The sequence below is a fragment of the Rhineura floridana genome, chromosome 1, assembly GCF_030035675.1.
Source record: "Rhineura floridana isolate rRhiFlo1 chromosome 1, rRhiFlo1.hap2, whole genome shotgun sequence".
In the NCBI taxonomy this organism is placed as follows: domain Eukaryota; kingdom Metazoa; phylum Chordata; class Lepidosauria; order Squamata; family Rhineuridae; genus Rhineura; species Rhineura floridana.
In genome coordinates, this window is record NC_084480.1 from 171,023,035 (window position 1) to 171,044,436 (window position 21,402).

At 40.5% G+C, this 21,402-nt stretch overlaps 2 protein-coding genes across 11 annotated transcripts in view; one reads left to right on the plus strand and one right to left on the minus strand.

Moving 5' to 3' along the window:
• KAT14 (lysine acetyltransferase 14) overlaps positions 1-5,298 on the plus strand; it is a 52,428-nt gene extending 47,130 nt beyond the window's left edge. For both annotated transcript variants that reach the window (XM_061585787.1, XM_061585798.1), the window contains exons 9-10: positions 504-694; positions 4,606-5,298. In XM_061585787.1, coding sequence (XP_061441771.1) covers positions 504-694; positions 4,606-4,779 — 365 coding nt within the window. In that variant the 3' untranslated portion in view covers positions 4,780-5,298. The remainder of the gene's footprint in view (positions 1-503; positions 695-4,605) is intronic.
• Positions 5,299-6,109: 811 nt separating this feature from the next.
• The window catches only part of DZANK1 (double zinc ribbon and ankyrin repeat domains 1), a 72,676-nt gene continuing 57,383 nt past the window's right edge, over positions 6,110-21,402 (minus strand). For 6 of the 9 annotated variants that reach the window (XM_061585851.1, XM_061585841.1, XM_061585811.1 and 3 more), the window contains 7 exons: positions 20,931-21,005; positions 18,265-18,361; positions 16,443-16,537; positions 15,106-15,186; positions 13,573-13,700; positions 12,395-12,469; positions 6,110-9,279 (listed from right to left, as the gene is read on the minus strand). In XM_061585851.1, coding sequence (XP_061441835.1) covers positions 9,138-9,279; positions 12,395-12,469; positions 13,573-13,700; positions 15,106-15,186; positions 16,443-16,537; positions 18,265-18,361; positions 20,931-21,005 — 693 coding nt within the window. In that variant the 3' untranslated portion in view covers positions 6,110-9,137. Of the gene's footprint in view, positions 9,280-9,910; positions 10,024-11,708; positions 11,919-12,394; positions 12,470-13,572; positions 13,701-15,105; positions 15,187-16,442; positions 16,538-17,204; positions 17,405-18,264; positions 18,362-20,930; positions 21,006-21,402 lie in introns of those variants that run through there. The other 3 variants (XR_009758041.1, XM_061585833.1, XR_009758049.1) reach the window with 3 other exon arrangements.

Sequence of the window (21,402 nt, forward strand, 5' to 3'; positions counted from 1 at the left end):
TTCTAACACTACAGTGCTGGCTCCCACACAATCCTGCAACTTTCAAAGCTATTTTTAATTATGACATTGAATAAATAGCTTTTGAAAGCATATGTGGAAAAGTTGAATGATCTGCAAACTTTTTCTGGGGATCTTTCTTGTGCAGATTCTTCCTTTTGGATGGTGGGGCATCCTTCCAAGTAAGCATGCATAAGATTGTGCTATTGAGATCACTTTATTTACTTGCTTATAATATGTAACAGTATGTTTTTCCTCTAATGTGGAAATGTCCCTAACATTTCAGTGTACTTTTTACAGGAATATTACCAAGCCTGTAATTTGATTTTGAATCCATTTAGATGTTATGAACTAGTCCTCATACTAATGTTAAACTGTGAAAATGAGAGAGCCCCACGTGGAACAGTGCTTTTTCATTCAGTTTTAAATAGATATTTTATATGATGTTGCTTTTTCATCATCATCCTGTGATCATTCATTCATGATATGCTTTTCTCATCCCACAGGAATTGACCTGTCAGAATGCCTGCAGTATCCAGACTTCAGTGTTGTTGTCCTTTACAAAAAAGTCATAATTGCTTTTGGTTTTATGGTGCCAGATGTTAAATACAATGAAGCATACATCTCTTTTCTGTTTGTTCACCCTGAATGGAGACGATCAGGAATTGCAACCTTTATGATTTATCACCTTATTCAGGTAGTTTTATGATTTATAATTGTATTCTGTTGCTAGGCATACTCTGTACTTTTTTACTTTTAATACAAATGCAATCAGGGCAGATTTACTCAAGAAAATGTGAAACTGCACATGCTGAGAATATTTCCTTTTTGTTTATCAAGTTTTGCACACACAAAAAAAGAACTTTGTGTTTTGCTCAGAGTTGTGAAACTTCACAGGCTCCAACTATTTTTTTTATAGTCCACAAAAGCTTATGCCATAAATAACTTGGTTAGTCTTTAAGATACCACAAGACTGACTTTGTAGTACCTTATTTCATGTTTCTTTTGAGGGGAAAGGGCACCTGTTTTGGGAACTGCACCAGAGCTCCCAGCCATCGTAATTCAGTCAGTCCTGTGAAACAAGCCCCCACCGGCTGTACTTCCTTTACAGCCAGAACCAGGACTTGGAACTGGTCTGATTGTTTAGAACATCAGACATGTGAACTCTAGATTGTTAGGCCAAGTCCAGTACAACTTGAAGATCATAAAATCTGTTTCTCTTTTCCACTGACGGTTCTCAAAACCTTTACTTCTGTCACCTGTATAAGTATTGAGACAAGAGGCATGGATGCCACATCTGCCTTCATGTGAAGGCAAAGTAGAATTATAGCCATGGACCAACTTATTTCATTCGTATATTTATACTATATTTTTATCCTGCTTTGTAGACAATTGTCTCCCAAAGTGGCTCTCTGCAATAAAAAAAAAGAGAGATCCTCCCATTTGACTTGCATATTAAATAAGACACAAAAGGGAAAGGTAGAGGAGGGAAATGAGTTCTTCAGTGCCAGATCAAATTGGTGAGCTGCAAGCATTTGCATCCAATTTGAGCCAGGCTAGTGTTCCTTTCCTGGTATTCTTGGTTGAATTGCCGAGGTGGGGGGGGGAGTGAGTGCAGTCTTTTTCCTTTTTGCCTGATGGATGGAGTCAGAATATCTTCTCTTGCGATCTCAGGGCAACATAGAGTTGAGTGTTCTTTCTGGCAGTGGGGGTGGAGGGAAGGGGAGTAAGCTCACTTCAGCTGTTCCTTTTTTATTAGTTGTAGTCAGTTCAGGAATTGCAGACATGCTTAAATAACTTCTTGAGGCACTTTTGAGTAGAAGTGGACAAGCGTGTGTGTGTTCCATCATCCTGGATTTCTTATAATGAAGGTCAGTATAGAAATATTCTAAATAAAATAAGCTACTATAGGGTATACTGACTCCAAACTGTTATTATGTCTGGCTTTATTTTCCATCCCTTCCACTGAAAACTCTAAAAAGCAAAACAAAAACCCCCAAAGTGGCAGTGGGTTTTTGCTGAGAAGAAAAGACCACTGCAGGCTACAGAGATACGATGTTGGGATCTACCATCCCAGTATGCTTTTCATGTTTGGGAATACTGCAGTGGTAACTGGCTGTCAGACTGAATCCAAAATGTCCATCATGTTCTGTTCCTGCTTTCAGGAACATTTCAAAAAATGCTTTGTCATTTGAAAGAAGATTAAGTTGAAGTTACTGCCTGATCTTGTGATTTTCACTTATGATGACTTTATATCCATAACCAAGTAAATGCTGTATGCAAAACAGCCTATTGTTAATTAAAAAACAGCAATTAATGTTATTCACAAGTTCCCAGGATCCTTCTAATGCGGTCAATACACTGTTGAATGGTCACTCATTGTCTTACTCTTTATCATGGTCACCATCATTAAAATGTCTGTCTTAAAAGTGTTTCCACTTTCATGAAGAAGTACATGTTTTAAACATTCTGAAACTATGCCATGATGATTTATGTCTAGTTGTGCAGGCACATGCGGTTGTGACTAGTTTTGCCTTGTGCACAGGTATAAATGTAGAGATTATTGTCCTCTATTATTGCTGTGTTATCCTGTGGAAGAGCACATTCTTTGCAGAAGGTCCCAAGTTTAGTCCCTGCCATCATCATCTAAAAGATCTTAGGTCAGCAGGGCTGGGAAAGCCCCCTGCTTCAAATTCCAGAGAATTGTTGCCAGTTAAGTGTAGGCTAGATGTGTGGCTTGCTTCATATGTTCATAAAGGCATCTTCATATGTTCACTGAAAGCATTATTGGATATCTGATGTCCGTCTACCTGATGCTCATTTATATTTTATAGTAACTTTTGTCAGGAAACATTTCATAACAAGAAACAACACGACATCACTTTTAGGAAAAAGAAATTTGAACAAAATGTTGAACAAAATTTCTGCAGTACAACATATGCTGTTGTATCATAGATGTAAATTCTACATATGAAGACCTCTACTTCACTGCATATTTCTGTCATGAGCTCACCTTTCTCAAGGTTATTCATTCTTCATGACACCTTTCACACTGTTTGAAACACATTTGAATCATACCCAACTAAATTATACTCATTATATTAAAACCCACTGAAATTAATGGACCGAAGTTACTCATTCCCATTAATTTCAATGGGAGTATGACTGATGTTGGATACAACACATTTTTTTAAAAAATGGTTGATAGTGAAAGATGTAGTTAAAACATGGAAAACTCGGAGAACAGATAGTAGAGTTGAATTATATGATATCTTTTCTATAATGAGTGAATAGGGATATCTTTTTAAATTTCAGTTCTTTGAAACTGTGCAAGTAATAGTATCATGACAGTAATAGTGCAAGAACCTACACTAGTACATGGTGATTTGCAGTTGACAGAGTAAAGGACAGTTGTTGTGTCTATTTTGTCTTGTGCGTTGTCTTTGTCAAGAATGCCTGGTTTGTAAGGTCAGCTAAAGTGGTTCTGTGGCAAGGAATTGTGGGGGGAACACCTTGCCTGAATTAGGGCCTCTGGGAGGCCATGAGACTGTTGGCTCTCACAGCTGAACTCAGGTAATTAAGCAGTAAGCAAGAACACCTGCTTATCAGGTCTGAGACTGGTATCTCAAGGCCTGGGAAAGTTGGAAAAGTGTGAGGCGTGAAAGCTCCAGATGATTTCATCATCAGAAAGCCTCCTGATTGGCTAATTAATTCCTGGCTGTTGCTGGGTTTTCCCCATAAAAATAGATCTGTGATTCTGGGTTTTTGTTCCCCAATATTCCTTGGTGCTACCTGATGTTGGGGTTCCATCTGCTATCCAGGTTATACATCTCTGGGGAGATGTGGAACCATGAAGTTAGGCTTACCTATATTGTGTGAGTATAGATTAGGCTAGACAGCTTTGTTATTTTTACCTGTGACTTGAACTCTTTGCCTTTTGTGCTTTACTTAACCCTAGGGGTGTTTGGTTTAAGGAATTATTTTGCTGCTACATTTTTGCACTTACCGTATATTCCGGCGTATAAGACGACTTTTTAACCCAGGAAAATCTTTTCAAAAGTCGGGGGTCGTCTTATACGCCGGGTGCTGAAAAAGAGCGGGAAAATGAAGTAAAAAAAAAGCTGCAGCGGGAGTGGAAGCAGTCGCAGCCGCCGTCCAGAGAGACCGTCGCTGCGAGGAAGGCAACGCAGCGAGGCTCAAGAAGTTATGGCAGAGCCTGAGATGAAATTGACTCGAAACGGAGTTACTGCCGTGAGGAGGGAAGCCTCGGCAGAGCCTGAGATGAATTGACTCGAAACGGCCAGATACAGGAGGGAGAAGCCACAAAAGGCTCCTGGGGAGAACTTGGGCAAACTCTATGTTTTAACTGGAAAAGTTGGGGGTCGTCTTATACGCCCAGTCGTCTTATACGCCGGAATATACGGTATATTTTATCTTAATAAAACTACCTGGTCTGACTCACCACATTACAGTAGATGTGGGAGTTACTCCACTTCTTGCATTGTGTTGCTGTAATGTATGAGCTGGCCCTTTTGCTCCCATAGTTTGTTCTTTATCTCTTAATTTCCTTCCTCACGTATAACACAACTCTTCGTTTTCTTTTGACAGACTTGCATGGGCAAAGATGCAACCCTTCATGTCTCTGCAAGTAATTCTGCAATGCTGCTGTACCAGAAGTTTGGATTTAAAACCGAGGAGTACATTTTAGATTTCTATGACAAATACTACCCTTTGGACAGTAAGGAATGCAAACATGCATTCTTTCTGAGGTTGCGACGATGATACCTAGATTTACTGCAAGGGAAAGCTGGTCACTGCAAGAAGGTTTTTCTCAGAGCTCTTGCTGAGGTGCTGTGCTGCCTTTATTGCTAATGAATTGGTTATCTGCTTTGTGAGCATTTCTGAAATTAGTAGTTCTTTGACTACAACAGGAATGCCAAGAGGAGGTCCAAGACAACAATACAAAAACTCTTTCCCCCCCCTCTAAGGATGGAATTGGTCCTCCTTTTCTTTGAAGAAGTATCATTTTGACAAACCAGTTGATGATTCTCCAAGAGTTCTATACTAAATGAGAACACAGTTATCTTCCAACTGTTCTTTGGGGAAAGTTATAAAAAGTTTGGATTAATCCCTCTAGATGTTGTGACTTTTATTAGAAATATCTAATCTGTCAAAATTCAGATGGCGTATATATGTCAAAATAAAAAGACTGTGTGCAAATTTGTAGGGACTCACAGAATAGCATGATTTTGTAGGATCCCTAATGTGTTAATTCAATACTAATAAAGTGTTATGAAGTGTTCTGTTTGTATGCAAGACCACAGTTTTCACATGCAGCCCTGACACCGCTTTGGGGGGAATTTTGACACTCAGACCTGACCTCACTCCAGAATTTGGTAATTGAAGGGTTAACAACAAAATAAATAAATAAAAAGTAAAGTTATTATATCAAAAAGGGAACCAGAATACTTACTAAAGATATTCAACAGAATCAATAAACAGCACAATATTGGCTTTTAGAACAGAAGGGGAGGTTGTCAGAGGAAGGAGGTGGTTTCGGTAGTGATTTGTGGGGCTTTGGGAAAGGTTATAGGGAAAGAATAGGAAGGAAACAGTTGGAAGAGTTTGGAACATGGCCAGAGGATGGGCTGAAAGAAGCAAAGGAAAGACAGAGAGGAGGTCTCCCCCCAAAACAAGGACCTGATCAGGCTTAAAGCCAAGGAAGGGGAGAAAGTGAGGTTTTTGCCAGCTGATGGGCTTGCCAGAGAGGAAGGGGGAGGTTTGTACCTCTCCTTATTTCTGTGAAGCAGCTGCTTGATGTGTTGGAGTGGAGGGTACAGAAAAATAATAGAGGAGGGAAGAAAAACAGGTGAGTACAGAGGAGAGTTCCGGGACAGAGAGATGAAGTCTCTGGTATCCAAAAGATTCCTAGTTGCTAAACTGAAAAAGCTTCACCTTTTATTCTCCAGTTAGGCTTAAAAAATCAAAATAAAAACAAAGACTACAAATACTGTCTTTCTGGCAGTGATTGGTTGTTAAAAGTTTTTAAAAATATTTTTAATGATTTTTCAAACTTAAACAAACTGTACAAAAGCAAAACAAAAATTCTCATAGTTATAAAGTACATATATAGTGAGACAGTGTATGAAGGTATGTATCATAACTATTATGACACCTGGCTATAATAGAAAAAACATGGCAGACCCAGTCACCATAAATAAAGCAAAAGGGATCATGTTACATTACATGACACCTACTGTTATCTAAAATGTTTTTTGCAGAATTATGAGTTCCAAATTTCCAATGACGCAGCCAGTAAGTATTGTTTCAAGTCAGTTCCTGTCTGCAGTGGCTCAGCCTCTCTTATGCACTCCCAACAGCAGCCATTTTGTGTTATGCCACGCACCCCACAGTAGCCATTTTGTGACTGGCACCTACTGCACTTCCTTCAGCAAAGATTCTAACTAGTGTTAGGAAAATGCACTTCCTATGTTTGTTCTGAAGCTCAGCTCTTTGTTCAAAATATCTAGGTATGAAATATGGACACACGGTAGCTGCTGTACAGGGCATTAAACCTGCCAAGTTGCAGATGGACAGCTCCTTTCATGATAGCCACATTTAAAATTTAAAATGTTTTAAAATTAAAATGGGCATAAAGGTTCTCTTTTTTCACACAGGGACATGAAATTTAGAGGCATAGTAGCCCCTGCAGAGGGAATTAACCTTGCCAGATTTCAGGTGGGTGTTCCATGATTTTTCATGAAGTTCACTTTTTTTAAAAAAAAATTAAGAGACAGTGAGTGTTCAGTCATGCTAATTCTCATTTTCCTGTGTTTCCCTGTCCCTTTCTTCAAATTTTTGAATACATTGAGGGTTTTTTTTAAACTAAGGCTTCTAATACTAGACACAAGTGGGTAGTGTTAGGCAAGCATGGGCTGGTAGCACCATGGAGGTAATATGCACTTAGGGACATGTAATTGGGGACCTGGAAATTAACCCTGCCAAATTTCAGATGGATAGCTCCAGAAGATTTCATGCAAACCACCGTTAAAGTTTGCTTTTTTGAAAGAAAGAAAAAAAGACTGAAGGTGATCAATCATGCCATACTCGTGTTTCCACTGCTGGAGTCTACTAGGCTCAATATAGTATTTTCTGTTGGATTAACCTCAGTGCGATGTCATAGTTGATTAGTGCTAGTTAGGACTTTTAACCATTTGTGCAGGTGTTAGGAGGGGTTTCTAATTCCATTTCACTTCCATCTGTCTCTAGGTCAGAGCTTAACCATTAATGTGTATATGCTTAGACGTTTGAAAACATTACAAAAATATTGGGACTAGAAATACCACCTTTAGCTTCAGTGACAGAAGACAAGAAATTTAATTGGGAAGGGCATTAGGCAATTGGCAATCAAGTAATGGTTAAGGCTGGAACTCTACCAGAATGCATAATGCCACCTCCCATGTTTCCAATTTATACAGATCAAAACTTATTTAAATAGATTACACAGGAGTCACACAATTTAAAATAATAAGACAGGTTAAAACACTATTAATGGAAAATAAATCTACAATGTTCTTAAGAATTTATAAAATACTGTAAAGTTTGAAGAACTCTTACGAAGACCTTCATTTTAAAATTTAATGGGAATGAGATTGGATCTTTTAAGGAAATTATGGGTGCAACCTAATATTGCCCAACTAATAGCTTTATATAAAGAATTAGGCCAAAGAAGAAATTGATAGATGGAGGTATGTGAAGAAGGAACAAAGAATCTCACGTCAAGGAATAGATAACATGTATTTATAGAATCATAACATCCAAAACAGCGAGTGTTCATGTATGTGTCTAACATTTGGAAGGGCTAATTAATATTTTGTCTAGTTATTTAGTTTTTATGCATAGTATAAATATTTTAGCAACGTATTTGATATTAAATTGAGCAGAGAATTATACAGAACAGCTTTAGTCAATTTTGTATGCTTTTGTCACATTATTGTAATATATATAGATTTGTATTGTAAACAGTATAGATGTTAATATTAAAAACAAACCAAAACTTAGTAGTCACAACAAATGAAGTGAAACTGCACATTTCTTTAGTTTGTATAATATTTTCTGATATTTTACATACTTTTTTTTTTTACAATTTTCTAGTCTCGCTAAGCTACCTCCTTTTGCTCAAGGCAGAGATTGCAACTCTGGTGTAGGGCCACATTTTCAGTTTTACCTTGACTAGTGGCTATCCAACAGCAAAATATTCTCTAAGGCTGTGTGTGGTACAGTGGAACAACTGGCACACTGAACCAAGCCAGGAACTTGTATGTTATAAGTACTTATGCTTGAGTAGGTGTGCATGATGCTATAAATACTGCAGATGGCACATAGCACCATCTTGAGCTGGTCAGCTGTGAACTCAGAGACATTTTAGATGGAATATAAGAGCTGTCGAGTCTCTGAGCAAAGCCTAGTCCCAGCCATCAATCAAAAAAGGAGCGCCTAGCCAGAGGATCACCGGCTACTGGGTTGTTTATAATCTGCTAAACTACCTTAATATAAGAAGAGCCTGCTGGATCAGTCCTATCTTGTCTAGCTTTCTGTTCTCACAGTGGCCAACCATGTGCTTATGAGAAGTCCACAAGAAGATAGGAGTGCAACTGGTATTCAGAAGCATCCTGCCTCCGACCATGGAGGCAGAGCATGCATCAGAGCTAGTAGCCATTAATAGCCTTATCCTCCATGACCCAAGGGCTCATTTGAGTCAGAGCACACCTCTTCTAAATAAGAAAATAAACAGTCGGATCTGCACAGGTGTCCCTGTGCTTCTTTTGACAAGCAGCCCCACATTTTTTAAAAACATTCTGTCAATAGATTCATCCATTAAGTTCAGCGGGTCTTGCCATTAGGCTAAGTAAGGTGGCTAGGGAGCAGATTTTAGGCACTGTTGAGGAGTGACAATGGTTCATTATTATTTCCCCCTCAGGAGCCAAAATGTTATGAGGAGCCCTGTCTCCTTGTCAAATACAGGCATATAACCAATTTCATTTAAACCAGGAAGAAAAGTGACACAATTTTACAAATGCTTCTGCCAAACAAAATAGCTTCTGGGAGAATCTCTCAGTTGGTCGTTAGCCGGACTCTGCTCATGTACTGGACGTTTTGTCCAACATCCTCTGTCCTAGCTTACTAGCAAACAAGGAAACTATTTTTTCATTGCCACTCTTCAGGGCCAAATCATAGGCTGATACCCCTCTGGCATTTTTCTTCTTAATGTCTGCATTACATCTGTGAAGAAAGAAATCTTATTTGAAAACGACAACTTCTGAACGAAAGCTCCACTTCTGCCCCCTGCCTGCTTGGCAAGCGGATGGGGGAGCTCTGCAGCCAGCAAGAGGCTGAGGGGGACTGGCAGAAGAACCCCTCCGCCCAATTCCAACACCCCTCAGTACCTGGCACAAAGAGGGCGTGGACTGCTGGGCCAGGAAAACGAAGCTGCCACCCTTCCTTCAAACAATATGGGTAGTTGAACACTTACAGCGGCAGTTATAACCAAGCTATGCAATAATGTGTTAATATTAGGGACGCGTACAGACAAGCTTAAGTTTGGAGCCCTATTTGGTGCTTCAGAAAACAGCCTGCCTTGGTCTGAAGCACATCTGAGGCTGTCTGATTCAGCTCAAGGTCCACAGCAGAATCCAGGGAAAAAACAAAGCTTTATTCCTTTCTCTTCCCAATTCACTACAGGGAAATCAGAACTTATAATCAGAAGTTATATGGGGGGAGGGCTAGTTACATCAAAGCTCTTGCCCCCTCGGCTTTGTCCATGGCATGTCAGAATCTCGGGATACCAGTCAGTTGCCCTCTAGTCTGGCGACGTTGCTGCTCAGTGCCAGGTCTTTTGCAGAATAAAACTGACCTGTTGGAGGTAGTCTTAGATGCAGTGTTGGAGAATCCCTTCACAGTAGTGTTGGGAGACGTCAATATCCATGCTGAGCTGCCTGAAATGGCAGGCTCAAGACTTCATAGTCTCTGTAACAACCATAGGGCTGTCTCAGTACATCACTAGTGCAACACATGTGGCTGGACGTGCCCTTAACCTGATCTTTGCCACAGAGCATATTGGTAATATTGTTGATTGTGGGGAGCACTAATTGTGGATCTGTTGTCATAGAGGGATCATTCTCTGGTGAGGTTTAGGGTGAATGTGGCTACTTTATGCTGCAGAGGTGGGGGACCAATTAAGATGGTCCACCCTCAGAGTCTTATTGAACCTAATGGATTCCTGAATACTTTGGAGAATTTTCTAGCTGACATGGCTGGTGCTCCTGTGGAGGCTTTCATCACACTGTGGAATGGTGCAATTTGTACAGGCATCTACACAATCACTACTGAATGTTTTTGCTGTGGAGCGTGTAGACCATGTTGGTACTACAGTGACCTGCATGAAATGAAACAGGAGAGTCAACAGTTCGAGTGCAGGTGGCATAACTCTCAGTCTGAATTTGACAAAACGTGAGGTGCATTACTGCACCTACCCGGGGCAGTGGCGGCAAAGAAAGCTTACCTCTCCACCAACGTTGCATCTGCAAGTAGCCACCTGGCAGAGCTTTTCTGAGTGGTGAATGGGCTTTGGTCATCTCACCAAGACAGCATTGTTTTGACACCCTTGGCAGCCTGCTCTGGCAACTTTGTGAGGCACTTTAGGGGCAAAATTGCTCAGATGGAGACAGGGTTGGATGCCACAGTTAGACCAAGTCCAATGGAAGCATCCAGTGCACTGTCCCATCTGTACTGGATCGATATTGATGATTGCAGCCTGAGGAGGTAGACAAGCTGCATGACAAAGTGCAGCTAACCACCTGTCCCCTTGACCTTGACCCATCTTGGATTCTTAAAAGCTAGCAGTAGGGAATTGACTGGGTGGGTTCAGGGAGTGATGTTTTGGAAGGGGAGGTACCATATGCCTTGAAGGAGGTGGTGGTGCATTAAGAGGACTTCCCTGGATAGAGAAGTGTTAAACAACTATCACCCAGTGGCAACTACCTGCTCGGTGGCAGACGATTTTGGGGTGAGGCGGGGAAGAAGAACTAAAAGGGATTAGCTTCCTCTCTATAGCACTGCTTCAATGGTGTTAGGTGGTAATGGACACAGCAGCAAGCAAAATGTTTTGATTTTAGAAGTAAGCTGGTGTGGGTGTTGGAAACTTTGGCTGCATACACACTAACCCATTTGAAGTGCAAAAATGTAGTTTTTCTCATTCATGTTAATTTTCAACAGCTTTCAATCTAGATTGATTTCCTGCCATCTGCAAGGGCAAGTATAGTTGATATACATTTAAACCCCTCTTCTTGAGTAGGTTGTGCATGCCTTTTCCTTCCTGCACATGTCCCAGGTGAATGAAAAAGGAAATGGTGACTGCCATCTTGGTATACCCACCCACCCATAACATCACTGATTAAGTGTGAATACATCCCCCCTTGCTGGGACCACCTGCCTCTGTTTTCAAATGTGACGTAATGCAGAATCAATCTGTAATGAGTTTTTATTTTTGGAATTAAACCAGTTTCTCAAGCAACACTTTTCGGGTGCAAAAAATGCAATAAATCTAGATTGTGTGGACTACATATAAAAAAGGAAGTCTCCATTGATTCTAGAATAAAATGTTGTGCATACACAATCTTCCATCTCCTGAACCCGTATTTTCCCCTCCAAATTATCCACAGTTGCCTGCCAAAGCTGCTCCTACTTCTTGTGGGGAGTTGAGAGTGGGGGACTTCTCTCTTCCTCTGTCCTGTATACCACTTGCCCTTCCTGTCTAACTTCTTTGACTCTGACCTCTTGCCCAAGCAAGACCCATGTATGCAGGTGTATTCTAAGGCTGCTGCTGGTGTAATCTCTGGAACCTTCCCATGGTCAGCTTCTTCCTGTAACACAGACAGATCATGTAGATGGGATGTGCCGACTACTCAGTGATTCCTGAGTGTACTCTGCCACTTACTCTCATAACTAGTGCTACCAGTGTGAGAGCAGGACATGACCTCATGGTGGGTAGACAGCGGACACACTATTAAAATTTCTAGAGGAAAAGGGCCTGGTTACTAGAACTAAAGCAAAGGGAGAGATTTTCTAGGGCAGCCTTTCCCAACTAGTGGGCCACCAGACGTTGTTGGACCACAACTCCCAACAGCCTCAGCCAGCATTGCCAATGGTCAGGAAAGATGGGAATTGTGGTCCAACAACATCTGGTGGCCCACTAGTTGGGAAAGGCTGATCTAGGGACATGGTCCCTTATTTTAGTGATACAATGTTGAATATGAGAACTTATGCCAAGAAGCAGCAGATACTGAATTCAGTCTCTGCCCCTTCTAAACAGGTTTTTCCATGCAACTGCCCAACTTACCCTAGCAATGCATTCATGCATTCCCATCCTTCCAGTCCAAGCAAGAGTGCTTCGTGAAGAGCTGTATTGTTAAGTCTGTGTGAAAGTAAAGGGAAGAAAGGTAACACAGTGTAATAAACATAGGTTATCAGTTGTAAGATAGGAAAAAAGAGGCATGTTTCTTTATAGGTATCACAAATTAAAGCACGAGTAACCTTTTTGAGTCCTGGGACCCACCTTTAAATGACAACATATGCAATAGAACACATTTTTAATTTAACATGCACTTGTCTGTTGAGTGCAATACATCAATTGAAGAACAATGCACTCAAGAATGACAGAGGACTAGGAAAGGCCAAGCAAACAACTGCTCCTTAAGTGTATTTCCCTGTGAGATGTTTTCCTTTTGTAAGTAATGACAATTGTCATCAATGGATCATGGAAGTTTTGGAAAGCAGCAAATTCAAAGAAAATTTCTGACTACTAAATATTTAACTGAACAAAACTGTTTGAAAACCCTGTATTTGGGAATGAAATTTTACAGTTGTGGCTGCAAAATATTCCAGTGGCTACCATTGAAAATTTGACACAAAGCATGCCTATAAAAGCATGCTGACTTGAAGTTAGTTTGGCCTGCATCTCTATCAAAAAGTATCAATAAATGTGTCAGTTCAAGCTTGAAGAGAGGAAAATATTTTCACTAACAGACAACAAGCCATGTTAGGCTCAGGATATAGGAGGCTCGGTTTTTCTGGTTGCATTGTGGTGGCAGAAATGGTCTCTCCGTGTGCCCCATCCTTGCCCCCAGCAAGGGTTTGGAATTGAAATTTTGGTTGTTCCATACACAAAACCTGCAGCATCGAGTGTGGTCGTGCTGCTTCCATATAAACTATACAACACTTCCATGAGATTAAAAATGTCTTGCCCCCTCCCTTTTCAAGAAATGTGCACTGGGAGAAGGATGTTGGATTGCATATTAGCATGGTGCCATATTAAACAACCTGCTGATTGCTTCAGACAGCAGTGCAAGCCTTGAGAACTACAGGGGCGGGTTCAAACGCTAATGTACAAGTGTCATGTAGATTTCCCCCTATTTTTTAATGTTCATTTTGTATATTAACAGCTTCCATTTCCAATTATAAAATATAAAAGATCAGCTCAATGGATGAGAATGAAACAATTGAAGAACGTAGATGTACAGTCCCGAGTGATGGTCCACGTCTGCTCCTTTCTGCACAAGAACGGGAACAACCTCATGATGCTTGTTCAAGACTGCAAGTGTTAAAGCAGATCGATCATCATTGTTGGTGCAGTTGGGGTCAGCTCCCTGGAGTACATGGGAAAAGGAGACAATCAAGCATACCTTCCCCACCTTCCTTCTTTTAATGTATTGCACAGTACCATTATTCAAATGATATTTTAATTATGGGAGGATCTAGTTAATGTTAGGAGGAATTATAACTCTTAGACGTTTATCCAGTTAACATGTATATTGATCAGCAACTAGCACAGGGCCAATTCAGGCCTCCTAATGTTATGATTTAATAATTAGATAAATAACCCAGTGGTCCACACACACAGTTACCAACCTTCTGCCTTCTGCTGCAACACTGCTCAGAACCCTGGAAAGTTCCCCATTCCCTGCCAAAGCTGCCTGATAGTGCTATGCACTGAAAGGAGCGACACCCCCAGTGATGGAGAATAGGAAAACATTTGCTTCAATTTCCCACATGCTTGGAGTCTGGGAGGAGCATGTCTTTCTTCCCTTGCACTGACATATTAAAGGAAGTTTTGGACATGACTAAGTCCATGCCTACCTCTTATTTAGAAATTAAGTCATACCACATGACATAAGTTTTTGAATTCATGCATTGATTACACATATGCATCCATTGCCAAAAACATAAACATGCACGCACAAAACTTTTAAAATGTGAGGAATACTTGCTTCCAGCTGCATGCAGTGTTCCTTCCCCCCAAAATCAATTTAACGTTTCATTATCCAATATACTTTTTTCTCTGCATTAAAAAAATAAGGTATTCCAACTAATAGCCAAAACATGATTGTTTCCTTTCAGGCAGAATAAATCAGAGCACAGCAGAACATATTTGCGCTATGTTCCTGAAAATGTGAAGTAATAATTTCTGCTTATGTGCAGAGTACATCATATAAGTGCAATCATAATCAGCCTCTGTTATATATGAGATTAGGGAAAGTATCTCCCACGTTTGGGGAAGGATATGGAGTTAGTCATTGTGATATCCAGGAAGGCACAGAGCCTAAACGTTTAATTTAAAGAAATCACCTGCAAAACTCACAAAAAGCAAGCTAAAAATAATAGCGCAAGCATTTCCTCCATTCCTCTGCATCCAAGAACTAAAGCTAGGCAAGCAGCTTGTTGGAAGCAGATCTACACACCTCTTCTGGAAATATGCTGGAAAATACTCTGTAATTGCATGTAGCTCAGATCAAGCTGCCCTGCTCCACCCAGCCGCTACTGCAGGTTTTAGTAAGTGAATGCAGAGAAATTATTAATATAGAGTTTGTTGCAACACATACACTATTTCTCCTCCCAATTCCCTAATTCACAAAAATGAATGCAAAATGATTAAGTAAAAAAAGGATATTTATTCTAGAGAGACACTCACTGTTGTTTGCTTGCTCTCTCTTTCTAGCAAGGTCACCAACAAAACCAACCCAACCAAAAAGCTCCTCAAAGGAGGAAACTTACCTCATCAATTAGTTGTTCTACTAAAAAAGGTTGCCCTTGGCCTTTTGGACCCACTTCTTTCAGTAACTGCCTAGATTCAGTCTAGAAAAATGCAATTTAACTGATAAATGCCACAGGTCAAATTGTTTCTTTAAACAAATACATGATATCCAACATGCAAATGCATTTTTGAGAAAGAGTCAGTTCAGGGTGCTGCATGTACAGGAAGAGGTGCCTGCATGCATCCCCCTGGGCTACTTGCAGGAATGCTCTATCTGTGGGAATACCCCACTGACTAAATTATGGCTATAAACAAAGCATGTCACAGATGGGCTATGGACATGGCTGGTGCATGCCACAACATAAGCACCATCAGTCCCTCCCTCCCTGAGAGCAGGGCACAAAGTCATACTGGTCAGAGGCCAACAGAAGTGAAGTGAGGAGAGGATCCTGCCTGAACCCCTGAGGACTTGGATCATGATCCTTAGCAGGATCACATGGGGGGGGAAATGCTGAGTCAGGCAACTTGTTGGGTAAAGTGGAAGAGGAAGGCCAGCCCTCTGTTCCCCCACACATGACTGGTACATGTAGGCTCTCTTTCACCTCTCTGCAATAAACATTGTTTGTTTCAGACTATAGAGATAGTTGTACTACATGGGTTTTTGTAGGTCAGCATATAAATGATAATTAATATAAATGGAATGAATAAGGGAACCCAAAGGACATATGGTAGCCTTAAGAAAGGAGGACTGTTACTGGTCATGCCAAGGAACCCTCAAAACAGAAGGGGTCTGAAAGGGAAACCTTCTGTCAAGTAGAAGGTGGAGGAAGAGAAAAGCAAATGCACTAATATCTCCATGAATGAATCTTCCAGGAACAAGCACCTTTCTAGGCTGGCCAGCTTTGCTTTAAAGCCTTTGCCTTTGCTTTAAGGTGAAACTGACCAGCCTGTGTGTTTGCTTTGCCTTAAAGTGATCTCTTGCTTTCTCCCAGGCCTGGGGAGGGAAGGTTGCAATAGGATGCAAGGGCAGGGGGTGCCAAGTAGGCACCCTTTAAAGCCCCTGTTGAAGCTGCCCCCACCATCTATACCATTTATGAGAGGGTATAGGAACCCATCCCTATACTTTCCATGCTATTCCTACCTCTGGTATCAAAGTTTGTGTTAAAGAAGTGATGTCTAGGAATGCATCTATTTGTTAACTGAGGTACTACTGTAGAAGTAATACTATTCTCTATGCTTCCCCCCCCCAGTACTTTCCAGAAAAGATACGTTTTTTAAACCAACTTTAAAGCAATACTGTTTATGTTGCAGCGTATCTACACAGGTCTTAATCTTCAAATTAAGAGCACATACATACAGTAAGCTTGTCTTCTTTTTCTAGACACTTCCTTGTTTTCATCTGTCTTTTGATTTTCCTGCTGGGGCTTAACATTCCTTGACTCTCTTTGCTTTCTAAAACAGAACATTATGTTGAAATTCAAGTGATATTCATAGTATAGCAAGATAAGCTGAACATCATGGCCCTTGATTAACAAATGTGTTTTTTTTTAAAAAAAAAATAGTAATTTCAAATGCAGTTTAATATTTTCTTCATTTGTTCACATTTATAACAATTCCTAGAGTTTCCCGCCCCAAGAATGTGTTCTAGATTTTCTACTGAGATGCTTAGTATGGTTTTTTCTTTCTTATTTTTAAAGATGAGGGGTTTTCTGACTTGCTACTTACTGATGATGGTAACTGCAGGTATCAGGGGGATTACAATGGGTTTTATTCAACCTAAGTTAGGCCACAATCCAACTCCTATTTCAGCCAGGCTGAGGGGAGTTGGATGCAATGGAGCCCCAGCTGAGCTGGCAGGCTCCCAGTGCTGCTGGGCTCTGCCCGCAAGTCCCCTGCGCTGCCACCAGGAGTCAGCCTGGCAAATGGAGAGCCAGTAGAAGCCCCCACATGGGGCATTCTGGGGGCGTGGTAGGGAAGGAGCCACGGGGGTGGGGGACTTGCGAGATCCTCCTCGCATCTGGAGCCCTCCTCTGGGTCCCGATCCAACCGAAATCTCCACCAGGCAAAAGGCTGGCGGAGTAAAAAAAAAATGTCATGGGCATCTACGGGGAGTACTTACTCCCAAGAAGGCTGGTTTGTGGGAGCTGTCTTCTTCCTTCCTGCTCCTGTGTTCTGCTGCAAATGGAGCTGGTGCTCAGTGGGGCTGGTGGCTCCCAAGCGGATGTGGATGCTGCGGAGCTTCCCGCCGGCTCTTCCTCTGCCGGCTTCCAACCATTTGGATTGCTCTGTTAGTCATGTCCATTAACGTCAATTGGTCTACTATGAGTAGGAATAGTATTGAATGCCACCTCATGAAAGGCACCTTTGGGTCATTGCTGGGTTGGCATAAGTTACCTTGTATGTTTGGGAAACTATTTGTTAGAAAGCCTGGATTAGGGCATTCAGCTCTCTTTTTGCAGGAACTATTATTATTGCAAGTATTCCTAATTTTACTTTTGTTTAACAAATGTTCTTTGTCAGTTAATTACATAGATTACTTATTCATCCTGAATAGTTAAAATGGAGGTGGTGCTAATTCTTCTACTTTGGGCCAAGCTTTTGTTAATATTGCACATTGTCTCTTCAGATTTCTGGTGGTGAGCCCCTTAATGGGCAAGATGAAGGACTGATGAGAACACCCTTTAATTTGGTAGCTTGGGAAGGCTTTCTTTTGGTTCTTTTATGTTGGGATTTTGCGGTGTTATACTATTTTTTTGCTGACTGAATTATGACATTTTATTGTACTCTAGTGTATTTTGTTAATGTGTTGTTCATCTTTCGGGGAACTCTGGCCAAAAACCAGTATCTAAATAAATGGTTGAGATAATAATAATATTGAAAATGTTTTGACATGAAAATTTAAAAATAATATAGCATGTATTTCCAAAAGTAGGTATTCTCTCCCCTTCTTATCTTGTCAAGAGCTCACCCTATTTTAGGTCTGTTGTGATCACCAATCTCCATGAATGAAATGCAGTTAATGGTACTTGGGAATAACCATATCCCATTTGGGATCTACTTTAAGGTTTAATTTTCAAATGTTTTAAAAGCAGTACATATTTTTCAGGATAGATTTCAATGTCTGAACATGCACAATACAAAGACTGCAATCCTTTGCACCAAATCACCAGAATGCTCACCCAAACTGGCTTGACTGTCATATAATCCAGCTTTTCCTGCTTTGCTGGAGCTCAGTTCATGATAGCCAAATGTCATCGATTTATTGGTCAAAATGTCCTGGAGAACCATAAATAGTAGATACTTAATTATATGGTAGCCTTTGCCATATCAACATAACCTGTTTTTCAAGATAGTGCTTTTCGTGCTCAGTGAGAAGATCTGTAAGGGCAGACAAGCTTCTCTGAAAGACAGTTTGCATGCAACTGCTCATCTTTCCCTATAATGTGCAGGGGAGTGTTGAGAATAATCTTAGGCCCAGTTTGATTTGTTGTGTCATCCAAACCCAGGCTCATGGTTTGTTATGAGTGGTAAGCTAACAACAAACCTTAGTTACTACTAATGGTTTGTTTGGAGGAAACAAACCATGAACTTGGGTTTGGACTACTTGACAAACCATACCCTGGTTTGTTTTACTCATGGTGCAGGAGCAGGGGAGAAATTTCTCGAACTTTCAAGCAGAATCCACAAGCATTAATCTACAGTTTGTTTTAAACAATTTTTTAATATGACATGTGGAGTTTGAGCATGACAACAATCAACATATGGTTCATTACTGGAATTTATATAAACCCAAAGAGCCCTTGGAAATAGATAAAACAAGTTACGTGAACAGGATTTAAATCCCGAAGATCTCAAGACAATACAGAGATAAATTATATGTTTCCATTTTAATCCAACAGGTGGAAAAAACCACTACAGAAATAAAAAAGGACAACTATCCAGGTCTCAATGGAATAAATGGGGAATTCTACCAGAAACTTAATGAATTAATGGCACCTAGATTAACAGAAATATTCAGTGAAGTGATCACAATGAAAAGAATGCCTAATCTTGGGGAAAGTGGATATATTAATTGTACGCAAATGTGGGAAAAATCCTCAAAAGGCTGACTATGATTTTGGTGGTGGCAATATTAGCAGGCAGGGTAAATGCTATTTAGGGAGACATTTAAAGAAGATCTGATGGGATTTATTTTAGGACAACGGTATATTTAAAAAGTTATATTTGATCAACTACAAGGATAAGCAGAAACAAACATTTTTTAATGATGTTGATGCAGAAAAAGCTTTTGCCTCAGTGAATTTTTTTACCATTATTAAATAATCTTTATAAATGGGTAGGCTAGAATACTGATAAGTGGTAGCTTGTCTCCAATAATTAATTTACAACTAGGTGACACAGATGCCCTTCATTCCCTTTCCTATTTAACATTTGTTAACCCCCCTTCCTGTTTAACAATGGCACAACAGGTTAGGAAGAATGAAAGTATTAAAGGAATGAGAATAAATAGCAAAGAGCATGCTATATGAATTGAGTCCCAAATGTAGCATCTATGGGCATCCTGGCACCTTCAGTGACCTCTCATCAGGTTGTAGTCAACTGAGTTCTACTCAGAGTAGACCCACTGAAATTAATGAACTAAGATAGTCATGTCCATTAATGTTAATGGGTCTACTTTGAGTAAGACTAGTGTTGAATACAACCTATGGCACTTGTCCAGCCTCCCTGCCCTCCCTTTTAAAAAAAAGTTTCTGGATTTTTTTTCCACCATGGGTGGTATTGGGCTGCCTTGCAGGTATCCTCCCTTCTTTCCTTTCCCCAGAATGCCTCTGCCTAACTGGAAAGAAGAGGAAGAAGGTAGGACAAATTGGTGGTCAGGACTTTGCTTCCAGCCTCCTGCTGAAACCCTTCAGAAAAGGAAAGGAAAGAGTCCCTGCTGCTCCCGTGGTAAGTTTGAGGGATGGTCTCGTGGTGGGGAACCAATTTTGCCTGAGTTTTTTTGGGAGGCAGAGAGTATTTTCCTGGACACCTTTTAATATGTATGCTTTTTGTGTTTGCTTGTTTGTTGGGGTGGGGATGTTTTGTCTGCTTATTTGCGGGGGGAGGGGTCAGAACATTACCAGCTTTCCTTCAATCAAATTTGTGGTGCCCACAACAATTTCTTAGACTTCCAAATGTGCCCCAGGCTCCAGAATGGCTGGGCCCACCTGCTATATAATATTATTTTTATCTACCAGAACTTATAATTCTTATGGACAAAGTGCCAGTGACTAGTAGGTTGTTTCCAGATATAAAAGAATTATTGAGTAGAACCCAATTAAGTCATACTTAGAGTAGATCCATTTAAATAAATGGACTAAAGTTGCTTCAGCCCATTGATTTCACTGGGCCTACTGTAAGTATGGCTAATGTTGGATATCACTAACAATCCATAAATATAGATAATGAGCAGGAAACAGTGAGGGCCAACAGACATGGCAAGAACCCTACTTGAATTGTAAATGGGCCCCCACTCCTCCAAAGCAGCTCTCCAGATCTTGCTGGATTACATCCCTGATGACTGGCTGTGCTAGGTGGGGCTGATGGAAGGTGCGGTTTAACAACATCTGCAGGGTCTCACTTTCCCCACTTCTACTCTAAAAAGGTCTGGCGCAGCTGCACAAAGATTCCTCAATGATCGAGAAAGATTTCTCTAAAGGTAGACATTTTGAACACCGCTGGTTTAAAATAACTGAAATGAGCCTAGATTAATCCAGCTACAATTAACTAACTCCCCCTGACTATCAATTTCTCATCACGGTACTGCAACTTTCCCATCATGATCAGCTTTGATTTCCACACTGACCTTATTAACAGGAAGTGCATAATTTATCTGGAGACTGACTTGACAGCTATCCTTGTGGACTGTAGCAGAAATAAGCTGTAGAAGAAAAAACTGTGATTAGCTTTTCTTTACTACCTCTAAAAAGGAAAAATAGCTGTGATTTATTTTACATACAGATAGATACATATTGGTTTTCAAAAAGGTTTTCAAAGCTGTGTGCAATATAACTAAGTTAAAATATATAACACCAGTTAAAATCTGACTTGAAAAGGAAAACAAAATAGAAGATAAATCAACAGTGCAAAGCATTTTGAGATGAGTCCAGATGGCAAAGAAATACCAAGATACCAAAGGGTATCACACCTCTTGCAAGGAAGAGCTGCAATGGAAAAGCCTCTGCTTCTTGCAGAGGCCAATGTAGGCTTACACAAAATGGAATCTGAAGGACTCCACTTGTAGATCTTTATTCTTGTGCAGGTTCAAATGGCCAGGG